This window comes from Physcomitrium patens, chromosome 20 (genome assembly GCF_059467195.1).
Source record: "Physcomitrium patens ecotype Gransden chromosome 20, ASM5946719v1, whole genome shotgun sequence".
Classification (NCBI taxonomy): Eukaryota; Viridiplantae; Streptophyta; class Bryopsida; order Funariales; family Funariaceae; genus Physcomitrium; species Physcomitrium patens.
Genome location: NC_143429.1, coordinates 4,417,463 through 4,436,103, shown reverse-complemented (window position 1 = coordinate 4,436,103; position 18,641 = coordinate 4,417,463). Strand labels below are relative to the sequence as shown.

The following is an 18,641-nucleotide window of genomic DNA, read 5'->3' as shown; positions in this document are numbered from 1 at the left end:
ATACTAGACTTGTGATTTTTTACTTAATTAACTATACTCTTAGTTATACTTTTAGAAAAGTCAAGAATATGAAAAATTTAATTTACTCGAGGATTATATTTTTTTAACTATAATAAATATTAAATAATTGAATTAGAGAGGAATCTAATGATATTAAATACTACACAGCTATTATGACCATTAGTTATTACTTCTATAGGAAGGATTTTGCAAGTAACATCTCTAGAAGACAACGAGTGACCATCTATGACTTCGATGTAAATAGATTTAGTTTTCTTTACTAAAGATATGTTAAGTCTTTTTGCAAATTCTTCATCTAAAAAACATTGAGGCTCTTGAATCTAATAAGGTAGAGGTTTTGTAATGTATAGGTCCTAAAATAATATTTAATATAAAACAAGAAGAGGGTTCTCAGAAGAGAATAGGACCTTTATTAGATATTGTATAAGGTTTCACTTGCACAATCCTTATTGTAGTTGGACAAACTCGTTTTTTGATATATTGTCTTCTTTAATATTTATACTCCTTATTTTAGAATTATAGTGCTTCTTTGGATAATATTAAGTAGTGTGTTTAGAATCTCTATAATATAAGTACAATCCTTTCTAACGGCGATAAATCTTTTCTTGCTCAATAAGAGATTTGAAACATACCACATCAATTTATATATCTTCTACTTTTGAATGTATGTATTGAAGAGGCATTAATATTGCCATTGAATTATAGTGGCATTGAAGTCCACTTGTTCAACTTTCACATCAAAATTTGAAAAGTCAATTATCACACTTCAGAGTAAAGTCAAATATTTTACTCAATGTTTGAGGATCAAGTAAATTGACCACCAATTTCTTTACCTCATATTATAATCTATAGAGAAATTGGTTAATAAGTGTAGCATCATCCTATTTGATATCAGTTATAAGTTGTTAAAATTATGAAGCATATAATGTTATAGATTGATTGCATTATTGTAAAATATGGATCTTATTGGTTGCAATACAAGTCACATCATGTTCTCCATACATGGATTGAAACTCTATTAAAAAATCTTCAAAATCATCCAATATTGGATCTTGTTGTTCAAAAAAAGATGAAAACCAAGATGATTATAAACTTGAAAGAAATATACTAATGAATCTAACTTGTGATTTTAGAGTTGGATAGCTTTGGATTTGAAGTTCAATCACAAATTGTAGTTGATTGATAAATCTTCAAAACTTAGAGCTTATACCATCAAACTTCTCAAGTAGGGCAACTCTTGGTTCTCTAATACCAAAAGGGTGTTCCACCATAAGAGAAGGGATATAATTGAATACAGATGTTGAAGCATCTCTAATCATATCTATATCTTCACTTCTTGCCATTCTTGTTGCTTCTTGTGGTAATAAACTAAGTTGATGCATCACAAGCATTAACTCCTTCAATTGCTCTTATATTTGTGTCATTGCACTTTTCATTTCAAGAAGCTTTGCTATGATAATATTTAGAAAATAAATATCTAATATTGCTTAAGACAAGCAAAAGAGGGGACTTTAGAACAAAGAAGATACTAAAAATAATATTAGTTTAGAAGAAGGTAATCCACAACTTCTAATACTCTTATGTCTTATGAAGAATAAGAAATAATCTACTCTTAATCAAGAGAAGACAAAGCTCTAATATCATAAGTGTACTCTTGTCAATTTGTGAAGGACATGAATTACAAGAAGATGCATAAACCTAAAAAATCTATGTTAAATGAAAAGTTACAAAATAGCAATAAAGTAATATGTATATTAAAAATAAATTAAAATGGCTATTTCTAAAAGAAAACAAAACTAGAAACTCTTAAATCTAGACTAGAAGCAAGAAAAGAATTAACAAAAGTGAAGAAAGCTTCATTCTTACCTCTATATATACTATCTAACTAGGAGCTACATTGTCATGTTGTAATACAATTATATGGTCAAAGATAATAATATGAATCTTATTATAGAAGAACCAAGGTAAAAGATAAAGTAAAAAAAAAAATAAAGATGAAAGATAGGAAGGTAGTAAAACTTTTAGTAGTAATACTGTCCTTTTAAAAAAATAGCTTCTACTTACTTTGAAGGACCAAAAATAAGATAAAATAAGATAGATTGAAAAAATAAATAATATAGACATCTTTTGGAAGAAATTAAGAATAAATTTTAGCAAAAATTACCTAGAAATACTAGATATTGATACCCAGCGAGGGCAAGTTATGAACATGGATTAAAAACAGACCTTAATGTACAAAACTGAATCTTAACAATAATTTGGGGATTTTTTTTGCTAATTAGAGAATAGGATTTGAAAGCAAACTAGATAGGGTTTCTATGAGCATCATTTTTGTGTGATTTGGATTTGTAATGACTTTGTAAGAGCTTTACAAAGTTGAATTTGTTTTTAGATGACTTGGATTTTGTGAAATAAAATAGGATTGATGTTTTGGGCAATTTCAAGAGTTTTATAACAGATCTATAAGTGAAATTTTGTAGATTAATGGTTATAGTTGCATCTAATATGTATTGTAAATTTTAACTAGATTTAATAGTTGAATTGAGGGTTATTGAGGTTTAAGTGGATCAAGGACTGAAAAAGTAGAATTTTAGGTCTAGTGAGGATTTTTAAGATTTCTTACAATCTACTAGTTGGATTGGAAAGAAAGCTATGTATTTGGGTAGTAGACTTTTTTTGCTTTATATATGAGAATTTTGAGATTGATTGAATGGTTTGATGAGAAGAAATTGGCACTAGAAATTCAGCATTTAGATTGGACAAGAAGGCTGATCCACACTTAAGCACATTTTTGTGATTATCATCTATTTGAAGTTAAGAATATTATCTTGCTCCTCAAAAATTTTGAGCTCAATCCAATGGTTGGATTGGAAGAAATTAAGTGCTAAAGTTTTGTATTTTTGAAGGATATTGGGTTTTATTATTGGATTTTAGTTTTTGCTACTAGATATTACTTTTTGCTACAGGATATTGATTATTACTACTAGATATTGGTTTTTTGCTATTAGATATTGATTATTGCTATTATATATTGATTTTTGCTATTAGATATTGGTTATTGCTATTGGATATTAGTTATTGCTACTGGATATTCATTATTACTATTAGATATTGATTTTTGCTACTGAATATTAGATATTACTACTGAATATTGGTTTTTGCTACTTGATATTGGTTATTACTATTGAATATTGGTTATTGTTACTAGATATTAGTTTTTACTACTTGTTATTGGCTACTACTACAAGATATTGGTTACTACTATTAGCTTTTGGTTACCGCTATTGGTTATTGGTTACTATTCCTAGTTATTAGCTACTGCTATTGATTATTGGTTACTATTATTGATTACTGGTTGCCGCTATTGGTTATTATTATCAAAGCCGATTACTGTTATTGATTATTTGTTGTTACAATTTTTCCTTTATCTTTGACAACTAGATGCCTGGTGCATTTTCAAGCTAAATGCAATATAATACGACAACTTGGCGATGTTCTATAGGACCTCTAAAATGTGTTGGCTTTTCAAGACACATGCCTCAGCTTACAAGGCAAGTTTTTTATATATAGGCTACATAGTTAGCTTGTTCTTCAAGCTACCCAACATGTGTGATATATGGCCAACTTGTTGACCATGTTTCTAATCTAAAAAGTCAATCATAGATATCTATAAAGTCAAAGAAGTGTCTATAAAGCTTCTAAGAAGCTTTTTTAGAAGATATGATGGAATCAACCTACTTTAATCTATTTTTATCTAATCATATAGGTAATTATTGATTTATATGTGTATGTCCGTGATACCTTTTTATCTTTAAACTTTTAATATAATTCATCTACTTTACTTTCTATATTATATATATATATATATATATATATATATATATATATTGAAGCATGTACTAATATTCAATGCCATTCAATAGGTATACAATCCGAAATAGATGAACTAGAAACTATAGTAACTTCTTCAATTTTACATGGCATAAGATAAGCTTTACTAGCTAGTGTGCTTTATGTAAGTGAGTCACTTGAAAGTAGAATCAATCAACTCTATTGACATCGAAGTTAAATTTGCAATCTTTCTTACATTAAGTTGCAACTGATAATAAAATATCATGTGCTTTAAGTATGCAATGGACATCCTTCATAACTACAAGAATGCATTTTCTTATAGGATCTAAAATTGTTAGATGCAGCTTACTTGAATCTCATGATTTCTTAATGCCACCATCATAGCCTTAGAGTTGGATAGTTATATTTTTCTAAAAATTAAGAAGGTTATTCCTATCTCTTTGGATGTGAACATCTATTGCATTATTAATACATACATAATGCCATGATTAAGATAACAATGCAATTATTGTTTTTGAATTAAATGATGCCACTAAAGTTGAAAGAATAATAGCAACTCTAATATTTATTACACCATTGCTATTTATTTTGGACATTTTGTATCACCTTTTCAATGCCTCTTTTGTCTACATGTCCTATAAATACTTTTAGACTTATCAATTTTAAGCTTCTATTTTTATTGTAGATGGTCTTTCTTTAAGAATTTTTTTCCTCTTGCAAGCACTATTAAAGCAAAAAATAGAGAACTAATCTTCTTTTTCTTTTGCATCTCCTCCTCAAGGACAATAGATTGTACTATCTCTTCAATGATTTTTTTTTTTTTTTTTTTTTTGTCAATGCAATCAACTAAACATATAGATCCCAAGATTTTGATAATGCAATAAATGTAAGAAATGTCATGCTACATCTGCTTATTTTATGACCAGCTTCAATATATTGATCTCTAAAATCAAAAAAATCTCCAAGAAAAATCTCCATAGATTCTCCATTCATATATCAAAGATTACATAATTTCTTTATAAAAAATATGTCAATAATAACTCTCAAGGGCTTGTGGATCTTGGCCAATATGTCCCATATCTCTTTTGCTTTGCTTTGCTTAATTCCAATTTTAATTTTTTATCAATATCTGTAGGACATTCTAATGTCTCATCTGCATGCATGTAGAGCTTGCAAATACGCATCAAGTCTTTCATAATAAATATCCATATACCATAGTTTTTCTCATCTATGCAATCAATGCTATGATCTGTTGAAGATGATGCTATTGCCAAATACAATTAATACAATAACAAAAAATAATTATAATAGAACAATTTACAAATGGTCTACAAAATGCAATATTTGGAAAGTAGTAGTAGTACCAAGCTATATTGGAGCAAAAAAAAAAACTTGTTTTCATTGCCAGCAACCAAAAGAATTTAATTGAATAAAAATCAACATCAATAGAATTAAACTCCAACTCCAACAAAGCTCTTTGTACCTCCTAGGCTTTCGTACGGTTCTAGAGGCTATAGCACGTAGATCATGCACAAAATAGTTCTGATACAATTTTCATAACACATAATGTTTTTGGAACACACTATCACGTGCTGCGTATGCCAATATATCAGCACATGAAACTACGCCTGGGCAGGCTCTCTCTACTGCCGACTTGAGCGCCTCAACGGCCTCAAAACCCAGAAGACGTGCGCCAGGCGCGGCTGTCTTCTCCGACTTAGCAACGTCCAAAAGCACAGACGCATCGCCGTCCTGCAGAAAAGGGAGCAACGTTAAGTTTCGCGAATCAGATACTCAAAAATACATTACGCCCCTCGAATCGTATTAATTCTTCTATTCTGCAAGTATGATATCATGATCGATGATCACAAACCTTGACGAATTAAACATCTCGACAGGCCTCTCACTCGAACGAAGCAGTCTTGGAAGTGAAGTAGGAGGATAGGAGGAAGGTCCCCGTCGTTGGCATCAAGATCTTTCAATGTGTCGAAGAGGATCGTCTCCTTGTTGGGACATTTTTTGCTGTAGAACCCTTGAACCAGCGCATCTGCGCTGCAGAACATAGACAATGCTACCACCAACACCATCACAACAGACAAACTCGATACCCTCGTAATCTCCGAAAATCTCAACAGCAGCGATCAGAAAAATGTATCAGAAATGATGATACGAAGCAATCCCTGATCTCTAGAACAGTAGACTTAACTACTCCCTGTTCCTGCAGGTCTCTAAGTGCGCAGCCCAGCAAGAAACGCTCTACTTGGATCAGCACATGGCTTGGATTAATAGAGCTGCTCATTTATATTGATCACACGGCTTTGGACATCATCGATTCGGTCCACATCTGACCGATACCTGACAGCCTGTTCCTTTACCCTCTCTTGAATGAAATTTCTCCACATGGCCGAAAACCCGATCTCACCTGCTCAATAAATGATTTTGATTTCGATCGATAGCCTGGCTCAGATTCTGGAACTCAGTTACATGTTGTCTCAGTCTTGAGACGAATAGAAACAAGCTTAGTGATGGAGTGAGAATTACCGGACCACCCAGTTCTATATTCAACCTATATATTATTTCCTAGGGGTTTTTTATACCTAGAAACACTGGCGGGTGTCAAAGTGGGAAGATAGTTTGAAGTAATATACATAAAGAATACGAAATCAATGAGAATATGTCATGTTTTATCTCCGAGGAATAACATATAGTGGAGTGAGGAAGTTGAACTGAGGTGGACACCATCCCCCATTATATTAAATAATTCATTTGTTCTTTTATTACTATCCACGATCGCAGTGTTCAAGTGCATCGATGTGGATTAGTTCCACCATATTCATTTCTCCTCCCATTTTCTCACTATGCCACTCCTATTGTGTGTCAGAAGACAAGTTAGCATTTAAGTGCAAATGCAAGCGGTATCCGATTGTCAAGGAACTGTTTTGGTGAACAAGAAATGGATCGGGAATTGAAATTCTATCAAGAGTTGATCATTTGCTAGAGCACGTGAGGATTCATATAAGTTTCTCAAGATCAACCAGTTTCATTCAAGTTTTAAAACCCTGTTGCGGACGTCAAGCACCCTTCCACCGGAGTCGGAGAAAAATGTAATAGGTCAACTGCACTAAAGTTCAGCGTTCGCACGTCCGACACTGCGTCGTTGTCCGAAGTTGAGCACAGTGAGTCAATGTCGGTTAGTCACAAAATGTAAAAGATGAATCATGCGCACACCAAATTGGTGTTGATCAAGTGCGAGAGTGTTTCATTTCAAGCTTTGGAAATGTGGAAGTTCGACAACATCGGGAGATGTAGATTTCTGCATGGAAAAAGAGAAGTTCGTTGGAAAATACACAAGAATCATATTTGCATTTTCTCCTGATTTTTTCCTCGAAATCCAAATGCTATTGCCACTCAGTCCTGATGGTTAACGGATATTTGCCCAGGCTGGAGCATTTAGAACATTCTTCTTGGTATCGATTTAAGCATGACTAATTCCTCCAAAAGTAAATTCCCAGGTGCGGGGGAACTTAACTCCAAACCGAATGCAGCAACTTCAAAAACCAAACAAAAATTTGATAGATTTTCAAAAATTTGATAGATCTTTAAGATGGTTGTAAGATTTAATATTGTTCCACCTTAATTATAAGAGCCAAATATTGAAGTAGGGTTTATTTTTATTGTTCATAACAAAATCATGATTTAATTCTGATTTAAGTATTGAACTAAAGTAAAATTCGTAGTAATTACATAATGGAAGATTATAGTTTAGATGGGAGAAGAAATTAAAAACTACAAACTTCTCACCTTTTTTTTTCCTGTGTTTGCTGCAAGTAGAACTATCAATTCTTTACAGAATAACTACAACTCTGCACGAGAAGAAATCAATACAAAAACAAGGTTCTTTTTGCAAAGAGTTTTTTTATATTATTGAAGGATCTAAGAAATAGACAATACCTTGCTAATATTGCATAAGTTAGGAAAACAAAAACGAAAATCCATTCAAGAACGGATTCTCTTGTTCAAAAAATAATCTTTCACAAAACCATTTTACCTAGTCATGTGGATTATGAGACTTACTCTAGTCGTTTAGAGTCCTATTTTTGGAAAATATCAGTTGAAATATAAAAGTCCTCAAAAACTTAGACTCTTGCAACTAATCAGTCCACGATTCCTGATCTTTCGTACATGTTTAGTGGGATATTGGAAGAACCTCGGACACAGTCGTCACAAAAAACGCTCTGTCCATATCAACATGCACAAAAGAGTCAGTCAGAACCTCACGGAAGGCCAATGAATGATAAATCACCTTTCTTTTCTTGGCAAAGCAAGAGATTCATGCTGTGATCATAATGTGTCTTGCTCGTTGTAATGCCGTAGCTCAGGAAGCTCGAACTAGCAATGGCACCTTCTGCTGACACCTCTCGGAAGCAATCACACTTTACCAAGGAATCACATTCACCGGGTTGAGAATTATACATTGCCAATGGAGCGTCGCTTTGACAACCGTCTTCGTCTCTCCAGCGCGTCAACTTCGCTTACTAAAGAAATTTCAAATTTTTCGCACGATTTTGCGTACAGATGCTGCTGGCGTGCTTTCGTCCACAGGAGCATATCTTGGTGCAGGTTCCTGGAGGCAGTACATTCTTCTCAAGCGCTTTATGTTTCTTCACGGCACTTGCAATTCATGGTGATTTCACCTCCCTTGACCTCTGCTTTTTTCTGCCCTGGTTGCTGAACGGGTGTTAAACTTTCCTCCTGATCCCTAGCGGGTGATTGGCGAGCGTTTTGAGCAGATGTGAGTTCACAAATAAAGGCACGGTCCTCATGAAGTTTCGTCCTCAGAATTTTCCCATCACTGGTCTCACCGTTTGATTTCTGAGTAACCAGCTCATCAGGCCCATTATTCAAAAGCTCCCAACTCAAGTCTCGAAATTTTTGTCGCTTCCAAGGTCGTTGATTCTACTTATTCCAAAACAACATCACTTCAGAGTTCGAAACTAACAAAAGATACCGCAACACAACACACTCTGCCTTTACATTTATGACGCATACCTCCACATAAGATATTGGTTCCAGCGATTTATAATAAAATCCAACTTTGTGAACTTGTCAACCAACCTCCAAAAATTTAATCGTTCAGGGTAGAAATCCAATGAATTTTCACGAAAACACATTTCAACTCAGAACACTATGACTACAATCGAACGAGAACACGAGTCATGGACAAACCCGGGAAATTGGTGACATTATACCCTTGTCTCAATAAACATGCACGTATGAATTTTCATAATATAAAGCAAGATCAAGTCGTTCTTATATTCTCAGTGACTTGTAATCCATTTCAGAATACTAAGTGCTTCCATAAGGAGATTTGGTTTGCTGATTTCTTACTTGGACATCACATTCACTGTTCAGCAATCGTAAAACATGAAGACTATTGAAACTAGTTTACCTCCAGCAGCTCAGAATGTTTCAGCGGTATCCACTTATTATCCTTCCATTTGAAAGAGGGCCTCAAATTCCACGTCTTTACAACCTGTATTTTGCTCTCCCCTACACAGCAAGAGATTAATTTCGTAGTTGTTAGCCAGATGAAGTAATGACATTGAACAACTTTGAGAAAAGTAGACTGCTAATGGAAAATACGTGCAACGCAAAAATGCAGTGCAAAGCATAGACAGCAGAATCTCAAAGAAATTCATGGATATTACCGACTACTACAACTTCATCTCCCACACAAGTCTGCTATAAGATCTTAACAAGGACCTCATAACAAAAGCATGATATGAAGTACAAACAGATGGCTTGTGTGAAACATGTTCAAACCTGGAAAACAGATGGTGGCTTGGGTTGCATCCATATCATTTAAGCTCACGACAATCCCTTCCCACCACCTGAATCCAGATGTGCCACATGATGGTTGTCATAAACAACATTCTTAATGTCACGCACTTGCACACAAAGAAAAGCTCCACATAAACACTCAGCAAACTACTTTTCACACACAAGAATAGGAATAATCAGGCCCCTGCTGGTGTTAATAACTTGAAATAGTTGCAAACGACCAAATCTATTCCTAAACTAGATAAACTTACAAACAGCCTAAGAATACATATTTAAACCATTATTTTTACTCACGACCATATAGCAAGGAATGTTATCTATATCTAGAGCTCTCAGAAGACAACAAAACCAGACGGTGCAAATTTTCCAGATGTAGCAGCCTTCTCCAGCTATCTCAATTATTCCTAATTTCGAAAATAACTAATCGTCTAATTTTCGATGCGACAAAGATCCATACGAAGCTTACATTGGATACGACAATCACAAATTATACACACTACTTGCAAAAAGTACAGTAAACTCACGCGTTATGAACAAAAGCATCCACGTGATCGCTTATGTTCCAAGTTTGGGATACTAATGATACACGCCGTTGCTTTCTTACACCTGCTTCACCAACAATGCTGAACGGGTGCACAGGCCGGACGTGTCGTCGTGAAGGATTCGGAGTATTCCCTTGTACAAGAGGAAACCACTCTCTAGCCTTCACCTTGCCTGCATTCATGAACATTATTTGATTCGTATCAACAGCTAATTTTAAATAAGCATATCCTCTCAGGTTCACTGTGAACAAAAGTAACTCATGAAACACACTGGATTATATAATTTGAAAACGACAAAGTAAGCTAAGAGGTGGAAGTGATACTGTAGCATTCAGTTCATGAGTTGATCAAGACTTAAGGAAGAAAGAAAGAATGGGAGAGGGAAAGAGAGAGGGAGAGAGGAGGGGAGAGAAAGAGGCATCAAAACTTGAGAAAAATATGTGCTATACATATTTCATCTAATCAACTGCTCAGCTTGCAGAAGATAAAAGCTACATACTTAATCATAATCAATGCGTAGAAATTAGAAAAATGACACCGGAAAACATCTCTGTGAAAGTCATTCTTTAAAATCGAATCACTCTATCTATGTATAACTGCACATGCCAGAGAATAGATATTTCTAGAGAAGGCACATTTTTCTCTTTAGAAAGCCCTTCAAAGATCAAAACTTTAATCTTTCAGTTAGAATCACCTTACAACAGGTGTCATGCTGACTTTCGTACACGCTTCAATAGGTATTGGAAAACAAAATCAACGGGAAGCCTAGAGAGGCGGCTTATGTACATGTAAAATTGACAAGATTTTGAGTACTGACCATTTTCAGTCAGAAGGTCATCTAGTTCTACAAAGGCTTCATTCGGAGTCATTCTGATGACTTTGCCTAAGAACCAGGCACCTCTCAATCCTACTTCGTCAATCATGACCTGAAAGAATAAAGAATTAAATTAGCACGTTTTCAACTGTAAAAGAAGAGAATGAATCAAAGAGGTCACATTCTAACAAGGACGGTGATATAAGTTCAGTCACTAAGACTTCTGTAATTGAAATCTATTGGATTTGACTCTGAACTAGTTTTCACACACCTCTACAACAGACGCATCCAAAATTTTCTCTGACGGCTCTCGTGTGATACTTTCGTCGCCAGGATCTACTGAAACCCGCATGGTTGCATCCTTCTCAGAAGAGCTCGTAGGTGCTGATTCAATATGCCTTGCACTCCGTTTTCCCCCTCCTACGTTTTCATCTCGATCCTTGCTTCGACCTGTAGGTGAATAAAGCTGCATTTGTTTTGCATTCTCTACAGTCTGGATCGGAGCTGTAGTGGAGGAAATTCCAGCTAATTCCTTGAAACTCTTGGCTCTGCTTGGTACTTCAAAACATCTTCCTCTCTCTCTTTTGAATTTCTCTAGACTTGAATTGATACGTTGTCCCTCTTCTATTGGTTCCATCGTTTCATTTGACACATCCACTTCATTCACTGCAGCAATCTCATTCGGTACATCCACTATATCCATTACAGCCAACTCATGTAAATCAACTTCTTTCACAACAGAAACTTTATTTGGTTCACACACGTCGTCTTGGTCTTCATTTGCAAAACCCACTTCACCTTTGTTTGTAGCAGTTAACTTGCCATCAATCGCACCAGCCATTGGGTCTTGGTCTTCATTCACCAGATTCACCTCGCATTCCTGTTCTACAATCGCTTTGTCGTCATAAACATTTACCAAACCCACTTCACCTTGGCCTTCACACGCCGCAGCCACTTCGCGATCGTCCTCGTTTTCATTTTCCGCGGACGCTTCTTCATTAGCTGCAGCCACATCATTAGAGATCTCGTGGTTCACTACATTTTGATACACTTTATAATCTTCATGGACGTTGGTATCCATCGCCGCATTCAGTTCTTTCTGAAATACGTAGTTCTCTGCATGCATAGCTTCCGGCTCCAGCGCCACATACTTTTCGCCCGCTCGGGCTAAGTCGTTCGCTCCATTCACAGCATCCGTCAGATTCAACGCACCCACTTTATGTCTTCCATCAACTTCATCCACTCCATAAACTGCATGCATCTCATTGGCTTCGTTCATTCCACCATATTCGCTCCGCTCATGCTCTCCATCCACCTCAGTTTGTTTCCGCGACCAAAAGCCACCCCAACAACTCGCTGTGATCAGTGGATTTGTATTCACTAAAACTGTTCCTGCCTGGGAGGCAGCTTCTGCTGCTCGTCCAGCGGCTTGAACAACAGATTCCACTATGTCAGTCTTTGGATGCGATGCTGTAGTGGCGTTCTCCCTGATGCTATGATGAGTCTGATCCCAACTAGTGACCTGCAATTGCTTCACGATCAGCTGGCTTCACTTACAATATAACCAGCTGACTATTTTATCTTCTATAGTTTTCACGAAAATACTTTCTCGTACAATATACATTCCTTTAACAGAAATTCATTCCTCTTCTGTGTATTCTCAATAGGATTTTACAACTCACTTTCAAGGCTAGTTAATAACGAATCGCTTCCTAACGCTCACAAAGCAGCGTGCTGTATGCATGCTTCCTCCTATGACCTAGAGGCAATATGGGAAAGATTATTCGGAGCATTGTATTGAACTTACTACCGCTGTAAACTAGCTCGGTGTAATATCACAGGTTCATTATAATACCTGCAGTGATTGTGAGAAATTCTTAGATCCAAACTCAGGTATGCTTGCTCCAGTTTTAACAGCGTGGCAGGCGCCAGTTTGAATAAAAGCATTCATTGATACTTCTGCAATCGCTCGGGCAGCCTCAACTGCAGCTTTCGCAACTGAAGCAGCGGCCGCAACAGTAGCAGCAACAGACGCAATTCGAGCGTCTCTAGTTGCTCCTTCTTCCGAATGATCGTGAGAATGAAGGCGAGCCCACACCATGTGACTCTGAGCAAGAGCAGATGTAGCAGTTGTTAACGCATCCTGCGCACTGGCCTGCGCCAAATTAAGATGCTTATCATCGTCTTGACCACTAATCCCGGCAGCCTGGGATTTCTCTTCTCCCACATTTGAATTTGACCTGGCTGTCATTATGTTGTTTTGTGTGATCATCAAATGCCCTGAAGTTGCAAGATCTCTCTCTCGTGCTAAACCATCGTCACTAGAGAGAAATTCTTTTTCATCTGATGGGGGCTCCTCTGAAGTTAACGGTCTTCCTGGAACACATAACTCATCTTCTATATTCCGAAAATTAAATTCTCCGGGGACATTGGGAATCTTTGTCATCTTGCATTGTAGGTCTTGAACACCACGTTGGGTAACAACAGGCTCGAAAAACTTAGTTTCAACTCCTGAAATATTCAAACAATATCAATAAAGGCACCACAGCGATGGAAATAGTTAGAAAACTTCATGCAACGACATTAAAAACTACAATGTTTTGACTAGTTCAAAAATTAGACTATTCCTGCAGTACCAGAAGCAATTGTGCGTACAACACATTGATAATGTGTTTTTCTTTAGTGTATTTCACAAGAAAATTATAAAATGACATAGATTCGAGATTGCAGCAAATTTAAGCATCGATAGCACTGAAGACTTTTAAGGTTGCTTGCCACAAATGTCGTATCTTATTGAATCCTGTTTAGAAGCTAAAATACTCCACTCCATACTTTTATGGACTTTTACAGTTTGAAGCATCAAGTTCAGCATGAATCAGGCAAGACCAAGAAAGATGCAACTGAGAAGACAGTCTTCTAACTTTTATACTCCAGAAACATCACACATCTTCATCTGACATCTTCGTCAACCCAAAATACAAGAAAGAGACACGCAACATACAGACAGCTGATCATCTCGAAAAATCCATCTCAAAGTAAGACGAACCATTACTACCCCCGAATTGCCAAAAACATATGTGAACTGAAACACACCTTCAACAAGTTTCGAACAAGCCTCCTTCAGTAAATCCGAGCTCGGTACTACACCCTTCCTGGAGAACATGATGCGAAAAAAGGGGAGGAGAGAAGGGAAAAGGGAGAGAGGGAAGGAGGAAGGCAAAACCGCAAGTGAGTAATTCATTACAAGGACGTGTAAATCGGTGAGAAGCAGATTGGCAAATCAGCTATTGGTAGTAAACTTGATATAAACACACAGATATGTACATAATTGAATATGAGGAGAAATGTGCTCTCAAGGACTTAACAGCTAGTTTATGCAAAGCCACACGAATGCCGGACTCTTTAGAAACATGAAGCATTACTAATGCACTTACAAACTTTGATTCCAAGAATTTTTGATAGTCATAAAATAACATATCGAAAGTATGACATGTTCCTAAGCAACACCACTTACAACAGATCTCCCAACACCAGAATTTGAGCTTTCAGCTGCAATTTCATTGGATTATTGAATAATAAACTGGAAGCTTCTTCAAGATCTCTCTCAGAATTTAGCTGTCTGAGTCTTCCCATTTCTGTGTTTTGTGAAACACGCCTCGAGACCAAAGAAGATTCCACATTGTTATTTTCTCCTGAAGCAATGAATGCTATACTGGGCTCTTCCCTTCCGACGTCGGAAATATTATCTGGAACCCCAACAGTATCGTAGGATGAAGCACCTCCATCGAGGCCGCGTAATGACCCATCCCATCCCTTGTCATACTCTCGTGCCTGTCGTAAACTTGCGTCCTCGGGTATTGTAGGAGTAGCAGCAATTTCAGATTCACTAGGATCGATGAGCCTTCGAACTACTGTGAGTTCTCCATCAGGTCTTCTCCTATCAATTGTCCCTTTTCCCATGATAAGACCTTACCGCCACCTTAATAATGACTTGTTTTTCACCTTTGTAATATTAAAGTTAAAAGAGGGGAACTAGGACTTTAAGGATATCAAAATAATAATAGTAATTAAAATCCTGATCACCTAATAAGCTCTAATCAAACCCCGACCCTCTTATCGGTCCTACACGAAGAGCTGATTTTCGAATAGAACTCGCGCTGATCCCTGGAGCAAAGCATCCTAGCTTTGAACAGTTGCAAATCACGCTCACCCAACCAGGCCCACTTTCGTCATTCATGCTTTACCGTCCGATCTGACCCCGATATTTAGCTCCTTCGACAAACCCATCTGAGGCAGCCTCACAAGTGCTTTTGCCAACGCTGAATCGGTGTTTACAAACTTCGAAAGCGAGACTATGGGGTTCTATCTCAAGAACCACCTGCTCTTACCTACAATCTTAGTTTCCCTCTTGTGCTGCAGCTACATAAACATGAATACTGCAGTTGTGTCCACGTGCTACAGGCCAATTGTACTGGTCTCAAAGTTTCCCACATTCATTCATTCTATCACTGCAACGACTACGAAGCTGTGGGAAGCGAAAAGGGGATGACGAAAGAAGCTGTAAGAGAGCGACGCAAGCTGCAGACGCTGGCGTTCCTCGAATGTGAAGCGTCCTCCATGACACAATACCTAGACATTGCACACAAACAAGCACTGGGAGAACACGGAAAACTTATTCCTAAAGCGCAAAGATTCCTCTCTAACGTCTAAATTTGGTAACTACGATCAACGTGCCTCGGGAACATCTGGACGGAGTCAACCTCTGAAGTTCAAACCAGACCGCATGAAAAATATTCGAAACTAAAAAAGTATAAAGTAATGAGCGATTTCGTATCAAGCTCCGATCCCCTTCGGACGTCTGCAGTAGTACAAGACCAGCTCAAACACCTCCCGCAGCGAAAAACTAAGAGATGAAAACCATAACCCATGGAACACATCCAAAGTTCCAGCACTAGTTCCAAAATCGCATAGCTTGGGCAAGCCCTTTCTACGCTCGATGTAAAAATAAAAATAAAAATAAAAGAACATGAACAAAGCGACCACGAGCTCAAAACCTTCCTCGCCACAAACGCACTCCCTTTTCCCCCATTCACAACCCCCGACCAAACGGAATTATTCTGGACCGTTAACGCATTGCACACACAGGCTAATGCGAGCACAGCAAACCAATTCCCTCCTACTTAGGGTTAGAATGGAATGAAAAGAGCGGCAGCAACAGCGAGGATAGTGAAGTCACGTCTCCCTTGCCTCATCAATTAACCACCCTACTGGACCGCCCGCCGCAGTATGGATGCTCTCTCTCTCTCTGATCGGGGTCTCTAACGGGGGGGTGTAACGCCAGGTCGGAAAGGTCAGGCAGACGGCATTTCTAACAGAGACGGGGTGCGATGATCATACGGCTGGCTAGGACGACGACGACGACGAGCGGGATGGGCGCCGTAATGGAGTAGTAACAGCGAGCGGCACTGCAAAATTGGGCGTCGTGGTCAGTCAGCCCCGCCGACCTTAAACCAACAAAATGGTGGCGGGATGAATCAGAGTCCCTCCCTCCCTTCCTTACTCTTCTTTCTCTTCTTTTCTGTTTCTGTTGTACTCTCTCGCTGGTTCAGTGAGTCTGTGAGTCTGTGAGGCTGTGTGTGTTGTGTATGAGTGTGTGAGAGAGAGCCTGTCTGTCTTCTTCTTAGTTTTTCAAAGGGGCGAGGGTCCTGCTGCTGCTGTTACATACTTTCTAACTGGTGCTGGTGCTATACGGCACTTATGGGAGGTGCAGTTCCGACATATCCCTGGTTGTCGAATCTTTATTGGCCCTGTCCCCGAGGGAGACCCTCCCCCCTACCGTACCCGTCGCCTTCTCTCCCATGTCTGGTTTCACATTCATGACCCGACCCTGTCGACAGTACGCAGCATGACCCCCCATGCCCACGCCCCTCTCACTCACTCGCCCCTCGTGTGACCCCCCTCTCCGTGACCGCGTATCCCCTATTTCCGTGCGGGTTTGAACCAACGAACTGTGGCACTGCCGACTGCATTAGTTAACGGTTTTCTTATGTATATATTTAACTGAGAAATATATAGATATATAGATATATATATATATATATATATGATCAGATATATTGGAGGATTTTTTTTGGAGAAGATGAAGTTGAATAGTTACTTTTTTTGTGTATAGAAAATTTGAACTATTTTATTTTTTGATTAGTTTAGAACATGAAATTATTATGATCCTGTACTATATATTTCTTTTTTTAAGTCACAACATATATCTTTCATATAAGACAACTGGGGTATAATACATGTTAGACAAAGAAGTCTTACGATTGGCTGTAAAGAAGGGAACTCATGGAATAAGGGAACGTGGGAACATAGAAACAAGGAAATGGGTGGATGTGCCAAAGATTGCAGGGCCCAATGACATGGGTTTTTACTTGTATGTGGGTATGTATGTATGTATGTATATAATTTTTTATGAAAAAAAATTGAATTGAAAAATTGATGATTTTTCAAGGGTTTCAATTATGTTACTAGAAAATGTTTGAAACAACACAAGGGAAAAAAAATAATAAATAAATAAATAAAACTTATTACATATGCCAATTAAAGATTAATTATAAATTTCACTTGTTTTTCAATCACTAGTTTCAGATTGTAAAACACTTTTTATTCTAAAACTTTATTTTAATTTTTCACCATTAATTTATTCCTTATATGTTATATTTTTACATTCTTAGTGCCATAAATGAAGTTCTTAGTGCTGTAAATGAATATTATTTGAATTTAATTTTCATACACCTCAAAAATGGTTTAAATTTTACATCTAATAATTCAAAATTTAAAAACTTTTGTAATAGTAGTAACATGATATTTAAAATTGAAAAAAGTAGAAAATGAGCATTTGAAAACATAAGTATTAATTTATTTGTTTGTTTTAAATTTATTAACTCATTGTAAAAATATTACATAAATTATTTAAAAATCCCTTTATATATATATATAAACAAGATATTATTAATAATTTATATATATTTCTAATATATATATATATATAATCAAAATATCGTTTGAAACCTAGATCATTTTGACATTTTCCTAAAAAAAATATTATTTATAAGTTTTTTTATCATGTTTTTAAAAAATTGCTATGATTTTATCTATTTATATATGATTATTTGTAAACATTGTTGTATTCTTACTATTTTACAATTAAGATATATTTTTAATTAGCTAAGATTTTAATTTTTTGTTGAAGATATGTAATTTTTTTTTTAGATTCAATTTTACGAATAACACAAGCAAGTATATGAATTATGTAATTAAATCTTTACGCACTATTTTCTTCATTCAATGTTGTTTCATTTGTTAGCTTTAAAGATTATAGTTTCTATTACAGTCTTACAAAACATGGCAAAAAGACCAATAAATTACAATGTGCCTTTCTGTAAATTGACTTTATTCTATATTTAATTACAGTTAGAACCATAACTAAAACAAAAAAATCCACTTTTTTTTTCCATGAAAATATTTCATTAAAGAAATACTTAAATCAACACTCAATTTGGTTGAATTAGTAA

At 36.4% G+C, this 18,641-nt stretch overlaps 2 protein-coding genes across 3 annotated transcripts; both read right to left on the bottom strand.

Annotated features, from left to right (window-relative positions):
* Nucleotides 1-5,427: 5,427 nt before the first annotated feature.
* Nucleotides 5,428-6,275, bottom strand: LOC112273671 (peroxidase N1). Its single transcript, XM_090245453.1, has 3 exons — nt 6,186-6,275; nt 5,781-5,990; nt 5,428-5,625 (listed from the first exon to the last, which is right to left on the bottom strand). Exons 1-3 carry the CDS (start codon nt 6,273-6,275, stop codon nt 5,428-5,430), a joined length of 498 nt encoding a protein of 165 aa, XP_090101579.1.
* A 1,493-nt stretch (nt 6,276-7,768) lies between these two features.
* On the bottom strand, nt 7,769-16,773 carry LOC112273022 (uncharacterized). 2 transcript variants are annotated; one of them, XR_016498929.1, is made up of 10 exons: nt 14,585-16,773; nt 14,164-14,222; nt 12,926-13,581; nt 11,342-12,592; nt 11,074-11,182; nt 10,239-10,428; nt 9,697-9,764; nt 9,323-9,423; nt 8,347-8,829; nt 7,769-8,108 (listed from the first exon to the last, which is right to left on the bottom strand). XR_016498929.1 is itself a non-coding variant. In XM_024501334.3 (9 exons), exons 1-9 carry the CDS (start codon nt 15,028-15,030, stop codon nt 8,527-8,529), a joined length of 3,183 nt encoding a protein of 1,060 aa, XP_024357102.1. In that variant the 5' UTR covers nt 15,031-16,773; the 3' UTR covers nt 7,769-8,526. The 2 variants fall into 2 exon arrangements, 1 of the variants encoding a protein (XP_024357102.1); XM_024501334.3 differs by having other exon boundaries at nt 7,769-8,829.
* Between the last annotated feature and the right edge of the window lie 1,868 nt (nt 16,774-18,641).

Bases quoted from the DNA above. Each gene is read 5' to 3' on its own strand.
- LOC112273022 (XM_024501334.3), bottom strand. From the start codon at position 15,030: ATGGGAAAAGGGACAATTGATAGGAGAAGACCTGATGGAGAACTCACA. The intron at 9,765-10,238 runs GTGAGTTTACTG...ATCTGGATTCAG, and splicing joins GATGCTTTTGTTCATAACGC to GTGGTGGGAAGGGATTGTCG. The intron at 8,830-9,322 runs GTAAACTAGTTT...TGGAATAAGTAG, and splicing joins AACATTCTGAGCTGCTGGAG to AATCAACGACCTTGGAAGCG.
- LOC112273671 (XM_090245453.1), bottom strand. From the start codon at position 6,275: ATGTGGAGAAATTTCATTCAAGAGAGGGTAAAGGAACAGGCTGTCAGG. The intron at 5,991-6,185 runs GTGATCAATATA...AGATTTTCGGAG, and splicing joins TCGATGATGTCCAAAGCCGT to ATTACGAGGGTATCGAGTTT. The intron at 5,626-5,780 runs GTGAGAGGCCTG...CCTTTTCTGCAG, and splicing joins TCCAAGACTGCTTCGTTCGA to GACGGCGATGCGTCTGTGCT.